Source organism: Cygnus atratus, chromosome 1 (assembly GCF_013377495.2).
Source record: "Cygnus atratus isolate AKBS03 ecotype Queensland, Australia chromosome 1, CAtr_DNAZoo_HiC_assembly, whole genome shotgun sequence".
NCBI lineage: Eukaryota > Metazoa > Chordata > Aves > Anseriformes > Anatidae > Cygnus > Cygnus atratus.
In genome coordinates this window covers 14,642,673-14,660,163 of record NC_066362.1, presented here as the reverse complement: position 1 = coordinate 14,660,163, position 17,491 = coordinate 14,642,673, and the positions used below count along the sequence as shown (strand labels likewise).

Below are 17,491 nucleotides of genomic sequence, written 5' to 3'. Positions count from 1 at the left end.
AAGAAGTAATATATCACAAAGATTTCTGTCAAAAAGTATTAATGTGCAAAATGTTTTAAGTATTGTCAGTTTAACTTGCAAAGTTATAATTACTGTTTTAGAGCAACTGTTTGCAACTTACTCTTTTTTGCAAGGCATACTCCACAGACTTATTTATTCTTTCAGGGATGAAAGACTGAGTTTGACAGAAGAATGACACTTCAAGATTGGATTTCATGTTTAGTGAATAGTTGAGATGATAAAATATTCTTTAAAATAGATGCTAAATAGATCCTATGTTAATAAGTTAACAAAGCACGCATCTAGACCAAGCAAAACTAGTGATTTTTGTTTAAGGTCTAGATAATAGCTAAACAGTTGTGATTTTTTGCTTTCTTCATGTGAAAGCATGGAAGAAAACCGCATAGCAGATATTTCTCGTTCTGTGAATAGAGCATATTTCTTTTTATTGACTATTTAAGCTTGTATGCATCAAGGAATGAAGGTGATAACCAAAATTTGGATTGATAAAGATACTCTATATAATTTATTTATTTTTTAGGTTATAGAGTTTTACTCCTTTTTTGATAAATGCATTTTTCTTACTCGTTTGGGTTGGTCAGTATATAAACAAACTGATTTATTTTAAGGGTCGAAAGAAAGAACTAAAGAGCTTTATCAATAAACTCACAGACTGACTTTTATCCACTGCAGTTAAGTGTAAGAAGTAGATTCCAACCTTCCTGTTACCTAACAATATTGCTATTTCTCACACAGAAATATGATGGCCATCTTCCTATTGAAATAAAGGCTGTTCCTGAGGGCTCTGTCATTCCCAGAGGAAATGTTCTCTTCACAGTAGAAAACACAGATCCAGAATGCTACTGGCTCACAAATTGGATTGAGGTCAGTTTTGGAAAGCTAGTATGCTTTTCTAAATAAATATTAACACCCTTAATTTAAGGGTTGAATCCCTTAATGGCTTAAAGCAATTCTGGCAGCTTTCATCTTCTGCTTTAAGTAAGCCTGGATTCTTTCTTCATTGCTCTTATATAGAGCTTTTCCCACTACCTGGCAAGTGACTGTAATAGTTTTTACAGGAAATTCACAGCAGTACTTTTATTAACAAGGAAAAGAGGAGGAAGGGAGGTAAATGTCTGTAGCTTGGGAGCGATAAGTCCCAAGATGGCCAGTACTTACCCTACCTTATAAAGGTATTATAAAGGCAAATTACTTTAACCAAAAGCAAATTGTTGGAGACATCAGTACTTTTTAAATGGGTGATAAAAATAAATAGCCCTTTTTGCACCTGATTAAATACTGAGTGGGGATTTTTGGAATCCTAAGCAAACTTGCACCTAATAATGTGTTGGGTTTTGTTTTAGACTATTCTTGTTCAGTCATGGTATCCAATCACAGTAGCTACAAATTCTAGAGAGCAGAAAAAGATTTTGGCCAAGTATTTGCTGGAGACTTCTGGCAGCTTAGAAGGACTGGAATATAAACTGCATGACTTCGGCTACAGAGGAGTTTCTTCACAAGAGGTAATGCTACTTTTCTAATAGTTGGAGAAGCCTGATTGTTCTTACCTGTAAGGGATAGTAGCATGTATTCGTTAACAATTACGTCTACATGCCACGTTGAAATTGTGAATGCATACAGCACTGCATTTGGACTAAACATGGAGGGGGTAGATCTGGGTGGGGGTATGGGTCTGAACTGTATCTGAGTACTAGGCTGAGAGAGCTTTCTTCCACATAGAAACTGTCTTTCCTGTGTAAATGCATAAAGAGTGTATTGGTAAAACAGGAACTGAGTCAAAGTTTTGCTTCAAGCTAGTGCTAGCCAGTAACTGGTTTTAGGCTTCTATATTTGGCATGGCAACTGAGAGCTGCATCTTTTTCAGACTGCAGGAATAGGAGCTTCAGCTCATTTGGTGAACTTCAAAGGAACAGACACTGTAGCTGGAATTGCATTAATTAAAAAGTACTATGGAACAAAAGATCCGGTTCCAGGATATTCTGTTCCAGCTGCTGAACACAGGTAAGATTTTTGGCTATCAAAACTTTTTTTTTTAAATAAAAAAATTACATGTTGTTAAACTTACTTATCTTTGTATCCAGAAATTTTTCACTTAAAAGGATGAGGCAGGCTTAAACTGTTTCATTTATACCACACAGTATTAGCCATGACTGACCCAGCTATTATGGCTAAAGTTTGATACTGATGTCTTCTGTATGTTCTAGGGGCACAGCAATGGTATGTCTGTTTTTAACTCGAAATGCTTTTTTTAATGTTTTTAACTATAAACTTCTTAACACAGTCTAAGTAAAGTAGGAGTTGGACTCGATGATCATTGTGGGTCCCTTCCAATCAGGATATTCTATGATTCTGCGAATCTATGATTCGAAACGTAGATGATTTTTAGAATGGACTTGAAGGCCTACAGGCAAACGTAGATATTGAGGATCCATGTTATGAACTTTAAAATTGTTCTAAACATAAAATAGTAACATGAAAAATTGTATGAGATGCACCTTTAGGCTTTCCCAGATCATTTTCTCCCTCCAAAAGAGGCAGTTGTTCTAAAGCTTCTATCCACGTAACTAATTCAGCCAATTGATCCTTAATCTCACACTAAGATTTGTTCACAAGTTTGAGAGTAAGGAACTGGTCTCAAACAGGTAATTGAGATGAAGAGCTCTTGGTTTTGATGTAGGAATCATGTACAAGGTCAGGAGTGAGGGCAAATCTTTGGATTTCGCTTGTGTGTCTCTGCATGCTGAAATGAGCACAATATAAAGGAAGGGCCAGTTGTGTTTTTTCTCCTAGCAAGTACAAAGACAGTTCTTTTTAATAGGGTTATTTTCACTCAGAATTGTAAGATGGATAACACAAGTTCAAGTGACTAGTTCTAACATGATTATCTTTGAAGGTATATTACTTCATATAATTTTCCGGACCATTGCAATAGTGCTGTTCTAAAACTGCTGCTTGATCAGTAGAAGTAACAAAATTTGTCTGACTCATCTCTGATTAGCTTAATACTACAGTTAAATCAAAAAATGATTAATAAAGTGACTATAAAATTCTTTGTAACGAAAGGAAACAAGTGGAAGCATCTTTTGTACAGCAAGTTGAAGTGGTAGTATGAGAGCAGACAGCTTAAGTGTGTTAGTTTGTATTGCCAAATATAGACTGCAGTCACTCTTTTCAAACTAGTACAGCAAAAGGGTCTTGTGCAAGAGAGTTGAATTGTTCCAGAATTGTTCTTCTGTTCCACAGCTTCCAATCTAAGGCTGTGTCTTGTGTGTGGTGCTCACTTCTGGCACACCACCAGGGTGGTCCCTGTGACTGCCCCAACCTGCTGGAAAAGAATTTTTTGTCTCTTCATTACCACGAGCTAGGGCTCGTATACACAGAAGTTAATGCTAGTATTTTATGGTACAAGTTCAATGCCCACTAGCTCTTACTGCACACCTACACTTGGTATGAGTGCATTTAGTGTTCATACACAAGTTATTGATGTAAGTTACATCTGCTGCTCTGCGACAGCCACGTACAGACAGCCGCTGCAGATCAGCTAGCATTCAGTAACTTATTACCTCTCATAGCAGCTCTGTTCGATATGCTTGCCTGTACCCTTGTACCAAGGGTAATGCTCTGAGGTTCCTGTAGAAGAACCTTTGTATCAGTCAGCTTAATGGCTTTAAATCATTATCCGAAAAAAGGCAAATAAATTGTTTTTAAGTTTTTTTCTGATTTATGCTGCTAGTTCTCAACTTCCCTTTTTATGGTCTGAGGTTGCCAGAGCAGATGGTCTGTTCTTGTATTTGTAGTTCCCTAATTGTCTGAACGTCAGATTTAAGAGAAACTCTAACAAAAGTTTTTTAAAAAAAGTTATATGTGAAAGAAGTTTCATGTGTCCAGTGCTTGTCTGAGTTGCAAAGATGAATCCAGGTTGCTGTTAATACATCTACTATCAGTGTAGCACAGAGCTGATAAACATATAGTTTGTGCTCTTCTGTAATCACACTGTCTATCCTTATCTTGAATTATTTCTTGTAGAAAGTACAGGATATGTGATTTAATGCAAATGCTCCTCTAATATGTATTTTTCAATTGACTTCACAGTACCATAACAGCTTGGGGGAAAGATCACGAAAAAGATGCTTTCGAACACATAGTGACACAGTTTTCTTCAGTGCCTGTATCTGTGGTTAGCGACAGCTACGACATTTACAATGCTTGTGAAAAAATATGGGGTGATGACTTAAGGCATATAATTGAAGCCCGAAGTCCAGAGGCACCGCTTATTATTAGACCAGATTCTGGGAATCCTCTTGACACTGTTTTAAAGGTAATGCTTTCTTGAAGTCATTTGTATACAAGATTGGGAAGGACAATTTTTTGTTTTGTAATGACAGGCTAGTAAACGGAACATTTTTTCGTATAACTTAGTATGTTTATTATGCTTTGGATGTTTTTTTAATCTGTGAAAAATCTAAATGCTTGCCTTATTTAAATGTAGATATGGCAACTCTTTAGCAATCTCAGTGGTTTTATTGTTTTCTTCAAAACCATTCTTGCATACCATTCCTTGAAGCCTTTACAGCAGTTACCAGTTTTGATGGACTAATGATGCTGGAATGATTCTATAAAGAAGTCTTTCGTCACTTAGTAACAAATAAAACGGGGAAAAAACTTGAGTATTGATAAATGCCAGGCAAGTAAGACTTTTTATCTCCAATATTAGGTATCTTGGAGTCCTAGTGTAATTCACTATTCTATGCTGCAAATACGTGCTTAGTGCTCTTCTCCCTTTTGTAACACTTGCATTTAAGTCAGTGACATACGACCTTTAAGTTGAAAACTATTTCTTGCCTTCTAGCTGTATAGAGAGCATGATGATTGTTGCGGTTTTATACCAAAAACTGTTGATGCCTTCTGAATTTGAGGAGCTCTCAATACTGTTTTAATAAGAAAGGAGGGGAGATTTTAGATACGTAACACCTTTTTTTTTTTTTTTTTTTTTTTTTTACCTTTGGGGCAAATGACATAACAAATAGGAACTTTGAATAATCTTTCTCAGAGCTGATAAGAAAAATCCCATCTGGAGAGTTTAATTTTAATTATTAATGGCTAACAGAATCTTAGAAAACTGAAAGCCTCATTCACTATCTTAATGGAGGTCAAAAGAAGAGCAGAATCTTCAGCTGACTCATGAATAGCCATAAATGACACAACCAAAGAGAGAAAGGAGGGAAGCACGGATCTGATTAGCTTTTGCGTACAAGTGCATAAAGGCTACATATTCTGTGACTGCTTTAATCTAACAGCTTCTGCTACAATGGCTGGCATGCTTTTTGTTTGTGTACCTACATGGATATATTTAGAGCAGGATACGTGGGTATACTCATGAATTTGTGCTTGGGTTTTTTTGTTTGGTTGGTTTGTTGTGTTTTGTTTTTAGCATGAATCAGATGTGGAAATTGGTTTCTTTACTGGAATGGCAGATTTTTATTTTCATTTTTATTTTGAGCTATCTCCCTTCTCTTTCCCATAGGTCTTGGAGATCTTAGGGAAGAAGTTTCCCATTACAGAGAACTCTAAAGGCTACAAACTGCTGCCACCCTATCTCAGAGTTATTCAAGGGGATGGTGTGGATATCAACACGTTGCAAGAGGTAGGAGATCCTGTTCATGTATAAGGGTGACACTGGTTATATTGCTATTTAATCTGGAATCTGTTATGACTAGTCAGGTGTTGCAGCTTCTCTACTGACCCCACCCTGCCCTTCATCCTAGACATCGGCAATGATATCCTAATGCATAAAACACATTCATTAAAAGCCCACAGGGAGTTAAAAAGATGCATAAAAAACCATATGCCATAAGAGGCATATCCTAATCTTACTGTCATAACCATTCTACTCCCACTGTCTCTCTTTTTGTTTGCTTTTATCCTGCTTGTCAAGCCTAATTCAGATCAAAACCTGGCAGTGTTTGGTCCTTTCATTGATACCTAAAGCACACTGCATGACTGCTGTGCTGTAGCAATAGTAGTAATTAACTGATTTAGCTCATTAGTTACGTATGCTCTGAAGAGTGCTTGCACTCAAATTTTGAAGGTGTGTTTTGTGAAGGTGACTGTTTAAGAACTAACATAATGGAGGTAAGGAGTCTACTGATTTGGCAACTAATGGAATAAAGATTGTTGAAAGCCCAGGAAATGTGAATAACAGGTCTGTGGTCTGAATCAAATTGGACTATGTTGCACCATTGATGTCTTGAGTCTAGTAAATACACAAATTATTAGTAATAATACAAAAAGGGCAATTTCAGTAAGATCAAAAAAAATAGGTTTTTTTTAGGGGATGCTGTGTGCTAGAAACTAGTTACAAATTGACCACTATTGGCTAGATAGAGATACTAATATAATGCAGTTATAAAGGTACAGGCTGCAGCAACTGCAGATGATGAGGGGAAGAAGGACTTGACTTTATCAGGCTTGTCCTGGCTTTCATCATTAGCTGTACTAGAGTTCAAAACCAGAAATAAGTTGGATAAGGTTAAGATGAATTTTACTGGATTTTATTGAACCTTGTCCTAGCTTCCTAGACTGGCACACCTTTAGACTCTCTTAACAAAGTTGACTTTTGCTGCTTCTCAAATTAGGTAAGAGAGATAGCAAGCTTATTTTCTCGCTGGCTTGAAACTATCTGCATATTTAACATGGGCACATCATGTTAACCTCAACCACGGAACTCCAAAGATGTTTGTCACTCAAATCCTTAGAGAGCAGTTAATACTGACATTGTTTCCTGATATGCCATCTGTAGTGCAGTTATACACCATAGTTTTGTTCCTATAGCCTTTGAAGCAAATTTGTTTTCTTCCTGTGGCTTCTTGAGAATAATTTGTGCTAATAAGCTTAATGAAACACAAGCATGAGAGGTTAATAACTAGAAAGGAAGTCTTATGGTTAGGTACTAAGGGAAGAGACTTATTAATAAACTTCTCAATGACTGTTAAACAGGATTTAACCATGACTTGATGCCCGTCTTAGGCAAAATATGTACTTGTAGAGATTTTCATGAGTCTGTGACAGGGAAGAAAAATGGAACATTAATCCTTTCCTGTAAGGCACTCAACATTTTCATTTTGTAGGTTATACATAGCAAAATTTGTGGAGGTAAGCTCATATGGCATTGATTGTGCTCAAACAGAGAGCCACAAAGATCAATGAAGGGACCAGAGCACCTCTCCTATGAGGAGAAGCTGAGAGAGCTGGGATTTTGTTCAGCCTGCAGAAGAGGAGGGATCCCTCAGGGGGATCTCATCAATGTCTATAAATACCTGAAGGGAGAGGGCAAAGAGGATGAAGCCAGACTCTTTTTGGTGGATGCCAGTGCCAGAACAAGAGCCAGTGGGCATGAGCTGAAACAAAAGAGGTGCTGCCCGAGCATCAGGCAGCACTTCTGTGCTGTGCGTGTGACGGAGCACTGGCACAGGCTGCCCAGAGAGGTTGTGAGTCTCCTCCTTGTAAATCTTCAAAAGCTGCCTGGACGTGGTCCTACGCAGCCTGCTCCAGGGTAAGCAGGGGGGTTGGACCAGATGGCCTTCAGAGATCCCTTCCAACCTCAGCCATTCTGTGGAAATGACAAAACTATTGTTAAAGTATTTATGTTAGAGGATAAAATGCACTCCTCTCCAAGTTCTACATCGAGCAGGAAATCAATTCTAGTAGCTAATGGGAGAGGATAAGAGGCAGAAGGGAGCAATTCTTTGCTCAGATGATCCGCCTGTTCATGTATCTTTCTCAGTCAAACTGTTGCTGATTAAACGGAAAAGTCTTATCTGTAATATGTAGAAGAGGGTTGAGGATTCAGTTCCTCAAGACTTATGGAGCTGACAGAACTCATTGCTGCTTAGTGGCCACCTTCTGATCCTTTCCTGATTCTGTAATCTTGCTCTGCACTTCGTCAGCTCTGGTCACTAAACTGCTGAACATTAAACAAATTTAGCCCACAAATGTAGCAGCAAATTAACTTGGCCAAAGCCAAACAATTTTCTTTTGTTTTAATGAAATTGGCCCATAAAAGGGGCCAGTAACCACCAGTACAACACAAGAGTAAAACCAAACTGTTGTCTTGAGTTGGGGGAAGCAGAAAAGGAGGAAAGAGACACTTCTCATTTGGCAGCAACAAGTTATTTTGGAGCAAAAAGGCCAAGAGCTTGCAGCCTAATTTTGGTCATGTTTAAGATGTCATGGATTTCTTTCCTTTTATGTCAGCAAAACCCAAGTTTTTTCATTCTTTTCGTAAAGGAGTTTACATGAACAAATCTGAATGCATTGTCATGGCTATCCGTTTTTCCCTCTTAAAACCTATGCAAGTGATTGTTCTAATTACTCTGTATCAGCCTTAGATTGACCTGTTGTTATGGATCAGGTGAAAGGTAACTGGTACAATGGGAAAACTTAGAATGAGTAATGACAGATCAGTCTCATTTAAATATCAGACCTAGCTGAAAGAAAAATACAGAAAACAGAGTATAAACTGGATTTTAAAATTCTTTGTTTCAATAGGGATTGCTGGTAGAACAGGTAAGGAACCTTTTCTGACTTTCTTCTAGCATTTTCACTTTTAAAAATCATTCCAATCTGCTAACTCCACAATATACTACACTTTCAAAGGATTTTCTTTGAACATTCAATTTCCAGATGTCTTTAAATGGTTATAAAGAAAAAAAATCCTCTAACCTGGACTCACAAATGATGTATTAATCATGTTCATAATGGTCAGGGCAAGCTAGTCAAAACCCTGTCACTGAATCTGTTGTCTGTATAAGTTTGGAAATGTGAGACAATCAATTGTTCTGCATTGTTTTTCCTCTGGAGGAGGATTTAGTTGTTTGGGATCTCCTCCTTTTCTTCCTCCCCATTACTGCTGCTGTTTGCCATCTCTTCTCCGTATCTGAGGAAGCTGTAATCTGGGGCAACTGTGGGTCACTGGTAGAAGTCAGAACTGTCTTTCAACTCAGGCTCAATTTCCCTACCCTTCTGCCCCTCACTGACCAAAGATCAGTCTGGCTAAGGAAATCCCTTGATAGAGAATGGAAAGGTGGAAGCAAGTTCTTCACCCAGGGTAAGTAAGAAGTTGTGCCTGTAGTATAAGATGAACAAACTCTCTAAATTAGAGCAGGATTTCCAGCTGAAAGAAGGTTCCCATTTCTTCTCACCTAGGCAAGGGGGCTGAGAAGCTATGTCCCAGCTGTGTTACACTTGTACCCATAGAATATGTTATCCTCCAAGTATTGAAGAACGTGAAGTCTAAGCATGGGCACAGGATGTTGCTTATACCATGTAGTTTATGCTGAATCTTGCAGGCATATTCAAGTGAATTCGGTGTCAGACCTATCTATAAAGCTGGATAAGTTGTGGGGCAGAATATATTGGCTCAGGCTTGGCCAACAGTTTACCTGACTTCAGGCTTGGTCAGTGTCTGGACAGACCTTGCTCAGAATCCAGGTAGAGCTTACCAACACCTGCCTTTTCAAAAGACAGTGTAGATAAGCAGAGCCGTATCTGGGAGTCAAGGCTAGCTTCTTTCTGTCTTACTTGATCTTATGCTTGAGAGGGTATTCAAAATGCCTTTTCTTACCCTTCCTTTATCATGTTCAGTAACTTCTGAGGTGCTTAAGGGAGAATCTCATTAGCGCTGTGATGGTACTAAATCCCTTGTCCTCCATGGATACCCCTTTTAAAACTGCTTCCAGGAGAACTTAATCTCTTGAAAACATAGATTCCTTTCGTAGAGGGTCACTGTCTGAAAGGGTGGAATGGCTACTACTAAAATCCACAGGACTTTCACATATTGAAGCAGTATTTGTTCAGGACAAAGTCTTTCCCAAGGGTTTCCCTAAGCAAAAGTCATGGAGGTGGGGACAGAGATTCCATTTGCTTGGTTTGTTGGATGAGGCTGAGTAAGCAGTCACCATTAGAATGAGGAAGACTCACTGATGGTATCTCTGCTGGGGAAATCTGCTAAAAATCTAGTGGGAAATTGTTCGAGGTGTGCCCTCAAATTATGGCTCTCCAGGCCACCTTTTGTGTTGGCTGGCCTCTGTCAGGCATTCAGTCTTTGAGAGTATCCTTGAGACAGGCAGTCTCCATGTGACTAAATGGATAAATAAAAAGAAAACTACTAGATATTTTTGTTTACATTAACTACCCATTTACCATTGTCTGAAATTGGAGTGGTCTTTTTTTTTTTTTCCTTCCATATAAAAGTTTGATTTTTGCCTTGGCTGTCCTTTGAAGAAATGACTTCACATCAGACATCAGTAACTCCTAGAACAGTTATGTTAAGTGCTACCGTGGTGTTTTCCTTTGCAGGAGGACAAAAAAGATTACCCCATTTCACATGACGCTGATTTCTGAAACTCTGCACTGTTCCACATGGATTTTGTGCTTCCATTTTGCTCCTCACCTTCCTTTTTCTGGATGGATGGGATTTTGCTATTTCACCTCCTCTGAAATTTTCTCACCCACTTTTGTTAGTGAACTATTTAGGAGATAGGAGTTCAAATACTTTTATCGGGGCCATAGTCACCTTTTCAGTCCGTAATAAGAATAACAGGTCAGGGAAACAAATCTTGCTTGCTTATGAGCATGACTAAACTAGCACCCATGACTCCAGGCTAGAGGATGCTATGTTTGTGTGGATAGAATGTGGTGAGGAGGATGGGAATGCTGTAGTAAGTTTTAAATTGACTGTTGATACCCGTGCAGTTCACATTGATCTGTATCTGCTTGAGAAGGTGCCAAGGCAAACTTTTTAAGCAACTTTATGTATTTCCTTTTTCCATCCTCTAAATTGCCAATCTTAATTCTAGATGTGATTTTTTTCAGAACTGCTCTGCTGAAGTCATTGGTCAAAGTGGGTAATATCTTTCTGGAGTTGATGAGCAAGATGATTGCTTTGTTTCAGGATACATGCTATGCTTTGAGGACTGCCCATAGTTCTGAAAAATCAGAAGGCTCTGAAATAACTCCCACGAAGTCTTTTGTTTTCTCTAATTGTCTGGGCATTGCATTGCTGTGCTACCCTAGTTTGGAAAGGATATGTGCCAGCATTATAATAGTTTTTCAGCAAAAACTTTCTATAATTATCCTGTGCTGTAATCGCAATGAAAAACGCAAACAGTATGCTAAGTATTGGCAGCATTGTTACATATATCTCCTGGAAACTGAATGTTAGTTGGTTTAATTGTCTGTAAAAGCATCTTGTTTAAGTAGTAGTATATTTTTATGGAAAAAAGTGGCATGGTCTAAAAGCATGTTCCATCATAGTTTTCTTTTTATTATTAGATTGTAGAAGGAATGAAGAAGAATAAATGGAGCATTGAGAATATTGCCTTTGGATCTGGTGGAGCGTTGTTGCAGAAACTAACCAGAGATCTCTTAAACTGTTCCTTCAAATGTAGCTATGTGGTGACCAACGGTCTTGGGGTATGTCTTTTACTACGTCTACCGTTATGCTGTCAGTAGAGGCCTCTTGAAAACTGTTTTGTGTTTCCTGTTACATTACCACCGTCTGCATAAGGTACACAAGTCTGACAAAGCCCAATGTTCCTTTCATTTTAGGTAAATGTCTTCAAGGATCCAGTAGCCGATCCAAACAAACGGTCAAAGAAAGGCCGACTGTCTTTGCATAGGACACCTGCAGGAGATTATGTAACACTTGAAGAAGGCAAGGGAGATCTTGAAGAGTATGGACAGGTATGAATTGTCAAGATTTATTACATCATTCTTCATGAAAAAGTAGACTGAAAAAAAAACAGGTTATAACTTCATTTCACAACTTGTTTCCAATTGTCTTTTTGTTCAGCTCCTGTCTCACTACCTCAGAAGTGTCCCCGGTGCCAAATTCACTAACAGTAGAATGCTAGGATGTTAGTAGAATGTTCAGACTTGAAAACTAGCGCTCTCTTTTTTGTTTGTGTTTGGAAACAAGAGACTGTTGCTTCTTTTTCACAAAAGTAGTGTCTCATAATGTAGCAGGACGTAAAAACTATTAGAGTGCCCAAAGGAGAGCAACAAAAATGGTTAAAGATCTAGAGGGCAAGATGTACAAGGAGCAGCTGAGGTCCCTGGGTCTGTTCAGAGCAGAGCAGGCTGAGGGGAGGCCTCATGGCGGCCTGCAGCTCCCTCACGAGGGGAGCGGAGGGGCAGGCGCTGAGCTCTGCTCTCTGGGGACAGCGACAGGACCCGAGGGAACGGCATGGAGCTGGGACAGGGGAGGGTCAGGCTGGGTGTTAGGGAAAGGTTCTGCACCCAGAGGGTGGTCGGGCACTGGGACAGGCTCCCCAGGGCAGTGGGCATGGCACTGAGCCTGGCGGAGTTCAAGACATGCTTGAACAATGCTCTGAGACATGACACTTGGTCTGATTTTTGGGTGGTCCTGTGTGAAGCTGGGAGTTGGACCCTCGTGAATCCCTTTCTACTTGGGATATTGTTATGAATATGTTAACGAAGTACTTTTGTATGAGTCATGTATTTGAATAGTAGCTTGAAGTGGAAGGAGAGGGACAGGCTTAACTAAACTTGTTTCTACTTTCGCATTGAGATTTGTAAATAGTTCCTTCAGGTGTTAATGCTCTATACCTGGAGTAACTTCCCAATTTTCGAAGGCATAAATTAATCTACAAAGTCTGTTTCCTTGTTAAGTCTTCACAATCACAAAATTAAGTGCTATTTCAGTAGAATAAGTACAATCGTTAGGCCAATCTCAGGTTTTCAGATGGAGATCTCTTAAGTATTCAGTGAACTGGCAACAAAATGCTTAACTGTATGTTGAGTCTCTTCCTGAATTAAGAGGATTGAAAGTAAACACATTATCAAATTGCACTTCAGCCATTAAAAGCTCTAAGATTCTTGAATTTTCTGGTATGTAGACACATTTCTGTGCTACAAGGCAGAGGGATTTTTCCAGGTATGCTGTTTAACCATAAAAGTGAGATCTCTGAGAAATTGAAACATAGAAAACAAACAGTTATATACTCTGTAGTAATGTGCTCTGGATGCAAAGACCTAAGAACAACAACAACAAAAAAAAAACTAACTGGGAGTGTAATAATAGGGCAAAGCATAACTACTTCAAACAGAAAGAGGGTAGATTTAGATTAGATATAAGGAAGAAATGCTATATTATGAAGGTGGCAAGGCACTAGAACAAGTTGCCCAGAGAAGCTGTGGATACCCCATCCATGGAGGTGTTCAGGGCCAGGCTGGATGGGGCTTTGGGCAGCCTGGTCTGGTGGGAGGTGTCCCTGCCCATGGCAGGGGGTTGGAACTGGGTGATCTTTAAGGTCCCTTCCAACCCAAACCATTCAGTGTACTTTCAGAGTTGTATATGCACATATACATGTATATGTTTGTGATGCATGTTCATATATATTTATAAATATACGTGTGTGTGTATGTATATATATATATATATACACATAAAGGGGAGTTAGTGGTAAAAAGTTCTTCCAAACAACTCAATCACAGCCCTTGGGGTCTGAATTAAGTTGATGTGTGGTTCCTTCATTTTTGACAGGTGAAAGAATTCATAAAGTAGTTTCCTGTAATGGGATATTAGAGAAGGTTGTATATGTGCTACAGGATCTTTGGAACTTGGGGAAATGGTGGGGAGATGTGCTCCTTTGTGGGTCCTGATTATCTAAAGCCATGGGTCAGTAGGTCACCAGGCATAGCAGCTGTCCAACATTGCTTTTGTGCTAACTTTTCTGTGCAAAGCTATGTTTATTGCCCTTTCAGTGTGCTACTTGTGAGCACTTCTTGATGCATTTTTAATAGATTTTCCTAACGGTCCACATTACATAAAGTTTTTTCCATAGTTGATGTAGAGAAAATTAAGATTTAATCTAAACCTCTGAAGTTCAATTGTACTTAAAATTTGGCTGATTGTCTCCTTTCCCAGTAGCTGGTCTAGTAGGATATATTTAGCTTATTTTTTTTGTTTGCTTGTCTTTGGCCTGATGTGGACAACTTAATGAAGGGATTTCTCAGTCCAAAACTTCTGTCTGCACACAGGATGGGCTAAATCCTTTCTTCTGTCTAACCTTTAGTGAAAGTTACCAGACAGAGCTGAAAAGATCTATTATGTTGACAGTCAAAAGCTCGTCTCATCGGTTTTGATTTGGGTCCTTGCCTTTTGAGTTTGTGTGTAGCTTGTGTAATCTGTGTTGTTTGTTCATTTGGCAAATGAATCTTGCTAAAACAGTGGTGTTTCTTGCAGGATCTCCTTCATACAGTATTTAAGAATGGAAAGGTAACGAAGTCATATTCATTTGATGAAGTAAGACAAAATGCCAGGCTGAAGAACAGTGAACTAGAAATGGCGTCTCACTAAGTTTCATTCCTTGTCCGTGTATGTGTGTGTAACAAGTATGTACTGCATAGCTACTGGGTTTACTGTACAGATTTGTGTGTTTGTGTTTTATGACATTGTAGCCAAATTATTTGTTGGTTTATGGACATACTGCCCTATCTTTTGCCAGTCTTTAGAAAAGATGAAATCAGGAAATGGTACTTACAATGTAAAACATATTTAATGCTAAAGTGTGCTTTTTAGGGCCCTTTGCCAGTAGTGATTCAATCTGGTATTGATCTTTTCACAAATGAGACAGAGCTGAGAAACTTTTTTATATATAACAGAATATCACAAAATGGATTTACATAAAATTATCATGATTGCTTTATGTTTATATTTAACTTGTATTTTTGTACAAACAAGATTGTGTAAAATATATTTAAAGTTTCAATAATTAAGTCTTTCCAACTTTTCATGATTTTTATGAGCACAGACTTTCAAGAAAATATTTGGTGGGGGGGAGAATCCATTGCCTTTTGTCCATTAATCAGCAAATAAAACATGGCCTTAAAGTTTGTTGTGACATTGTACCATTTGACAACTAAATCAGGACTTGTATCTCCTTAAGATCCCATAGAACTGCTGACCTCACCGTTTCTTGTAGTTGTCTGTATTAGTTAATCTACATTAAAGAAAGTTACTGTTCTTACTAGAAGGTTTAGGTACTACAGACCTTGCTGGCATGGTAAGGTGTATAAATGGAATGCCAAATTTGAAAGGATTCTCTACTGCAACTTAACTTGCCAAGTCTATCCCACTTGGCACATGCACCTCAATATTTTAAGAGTAAAGTTTTTAAGAGATCTCCTCTTCCACTATAGAATATATGTGTAAAATACTGAAATATGGAAGCGGTGTATTTTAAAGTAATTACACTTCTGGGTTTATTTTTCATATACTGTAAGTGACATGACTTTAAAGCAAAATACTGGACTCGGTAGTGCACTTTTTTACTTTTTTGTATTTTTTTCATTGATTTGCCTTTTGTCAGACTGGATGTTAAATTGTAAAAAAAAAAAAAAAAAGTTTAACTATTTTTGTTAACAACTTTAATAAAACTTTATGCTAGCCAAACTCCTACATGAATGGCAGACCTGTTTCCCCTTCTCCCCTGTCTCACTGGGGCAAGGAGGGGCTTTTATTTTGCAGAGGGTAACTGTAAAAACAAGGTTTCAGAGAGAGTTTTGAACTGTCTGCACTTGATTGTACTTGCTCTCTGCATATGCTTGATTTGAATATCTGCTAGAAAACAAAACTGTTGAGGATTTTATTTGAGAAGCTATGTAGTAACCTCTGAAATGTTTGATAGTACTGTAGGATGGCTCTCACTAGAAAAGGAATACCTCCCTTATTTAAAGAAAAAAAAGCAAAAACAAATGGTTTCTGTATTTTGTTTATGATCAACTGTCAGACAATGACTTAATATACTGATGTAATTAATGCTTCTAATTAGAAAATGATGTTACAGGAAAATGTTAGGGGTCCTCTAAAATCACTTAAGCCTACAAAAATTATACAAAATATGCTTTTAAAGGAAGATTGAAAAGCCATACTTCATTGTTTTTATTCTGTCACCAAGGACCACATCAAAGCATTCATAATGTTTCCAGGGTTTGTGGTTAAGACATTTATGCCCAGTCTCAATAGTTCTTGTTAATAAAAACTTGTTTTCCACTCTTAGTGTATGTAATTATACATTTAAGTGATGTCTTGTTTCAAAAATAGTGCTTTAGTAAAACTTTAAATGCTGACCTTTCACACTGAGGAACTGCCTTCCCTTTGCTATTAATGATATTGTTTGTATTTGGCCAAGAAAGAATTTAAATCTGGACTTAGGATCAATAGCAAGTAAATAGTACAGAGCCTATTTTACTCCTCCAGATATGTACTAGGGAATTTTATGATGTACGGTTTAAAAAATAAGAGTAAATGCTGCTTTCATTCTGTACCAATAAAAATTTTGATAACTATTAACTACCCATAACTGATATTTTTGTACTTGAAAAGTGAGGATATGCTGTGGAAGCACTGTTTTCTTGTGTAACAAAGAAATGCATCAGTAGTTGTTCAGTGTTCTCTAAAACTTAGCGTGTTAGCTGGAGACTTAAAAGCAAATTCTCTACCTGTGCATGTCACTCTCAGAAGGTTGTCACATCACTCATTTTAATAAATGCTAATATATTTTTAAAGGGGGAAGAGGGGGTCAGAACACCTGGTGCTATTCACACCTGAATACATGTCTTTGTGTTTCTGGGCATCAAGGAGTTGATAAAACTTATTACAGTGCTTGAACCATACAGTATCCTGATTCTTCCACATAAAAGCAAACAGCATGTTTAAGTTTGCTTTAAATTACTAGATTTGTAGTCACTGATATATTTTAATTATCCCCATTTCATAATATAACACAGTATTTGTATTTAAAAATAGGAATTGGGAGTTTTGTGTTAATACACTTATTTGTAACCATATTTAGCATAAGAAACGGATTTTATAAAACTATTTTTTCTTAAGCTGCATGATTATGAAAAGATGCTTTTTTCATACTTTGAAAGGCCTGAGGAGAGAACAGAAGAGTACTTAACTGTTTGGTTTGCCAAAGTCAAAACAACATTTAAACATTCTTTTTGTGTAGGTTTTTACATTCCTTCTTAAACTGTTTAGTGAAGAATAAGTATTCCTCACTTAAATCCTCTGTTAAAGTAATTTTAATGTATTTGACATCAAATACCAGTATGTAATACACATGGAAATAAAGTTTAGTTCTGGCAGTGAAAATAAGAGCCATCTGACTGTGTCTTAAAGTTGTGATGTTGGGCATCAGATTCCGTTCATGTGCTCTTTGTTGCCAAACACAGATTGGAGTACAGCTGTGCTGTCGTTGTAGTCTGCTGTCGGAGAACTGCCCTGTTGGCTCACATGCAGTTTGTGGTCAGCTTAGTTCTAAAGAAGAAAAGGAAAACTGGATTCTTTTTTTTTTTCCCTTTTCTATTTTTCTCTTGCAGAGTGTGAGCACATCTGTACTTCAATATCTGGTGTGCTTTTGCTTAAAAATGGAGCACTTGCCAT

At 37.8% G+C, this 17,491-nt stretch overlaps 1 protein-coding gene across 1 annotated transcript in view; it reads left to right on the top strand.

Annotated features, from left to right (window-relative positions):
• The window catches only part of NAMPT (nicotinamide phosphoribosyltransferase), a 31,581-nt gene extending 14,378 nt beyond the window's left edge, over window positions 1-17,203 (top strand). The window contains exons 4-11 of the mRNA XM_035549374.2: window positions 757-885; window positions 1,365-1,523; window positions 1,886-2,022; window positions 4,114-4,339; window positions 5,546-5,665; window positions 11,353-11,493; window positions 11,629-11,763; window positions 14,288-17,203. Coding sequence (XP_035405267.1) covers window positions 757-885; window positions 1,365-1,523; window positions 1,886-2,022; window positions 4,114-4,339; window positions 5,546-5,665; window positions 11,353-11,493; window positions 11,629-11,763; window positions 14,288-14,401 — 1,161 coding nt within the window. The 3' untranslated portion in view covers window positions 14,402-17,203. The remainder of the gene's footprint in view (window positions 1-756; window positions 886-1,364; window positions 1,524-1,885; window positions 2,023-4,113; window positions 4,340-5,545; window positions 5,666-11,352; window positions 11,494-11,628; window positions 11,764-14,287) is intronic.
• Window positions 17,204-17,491: the final 288 nt, after the last annotated feature.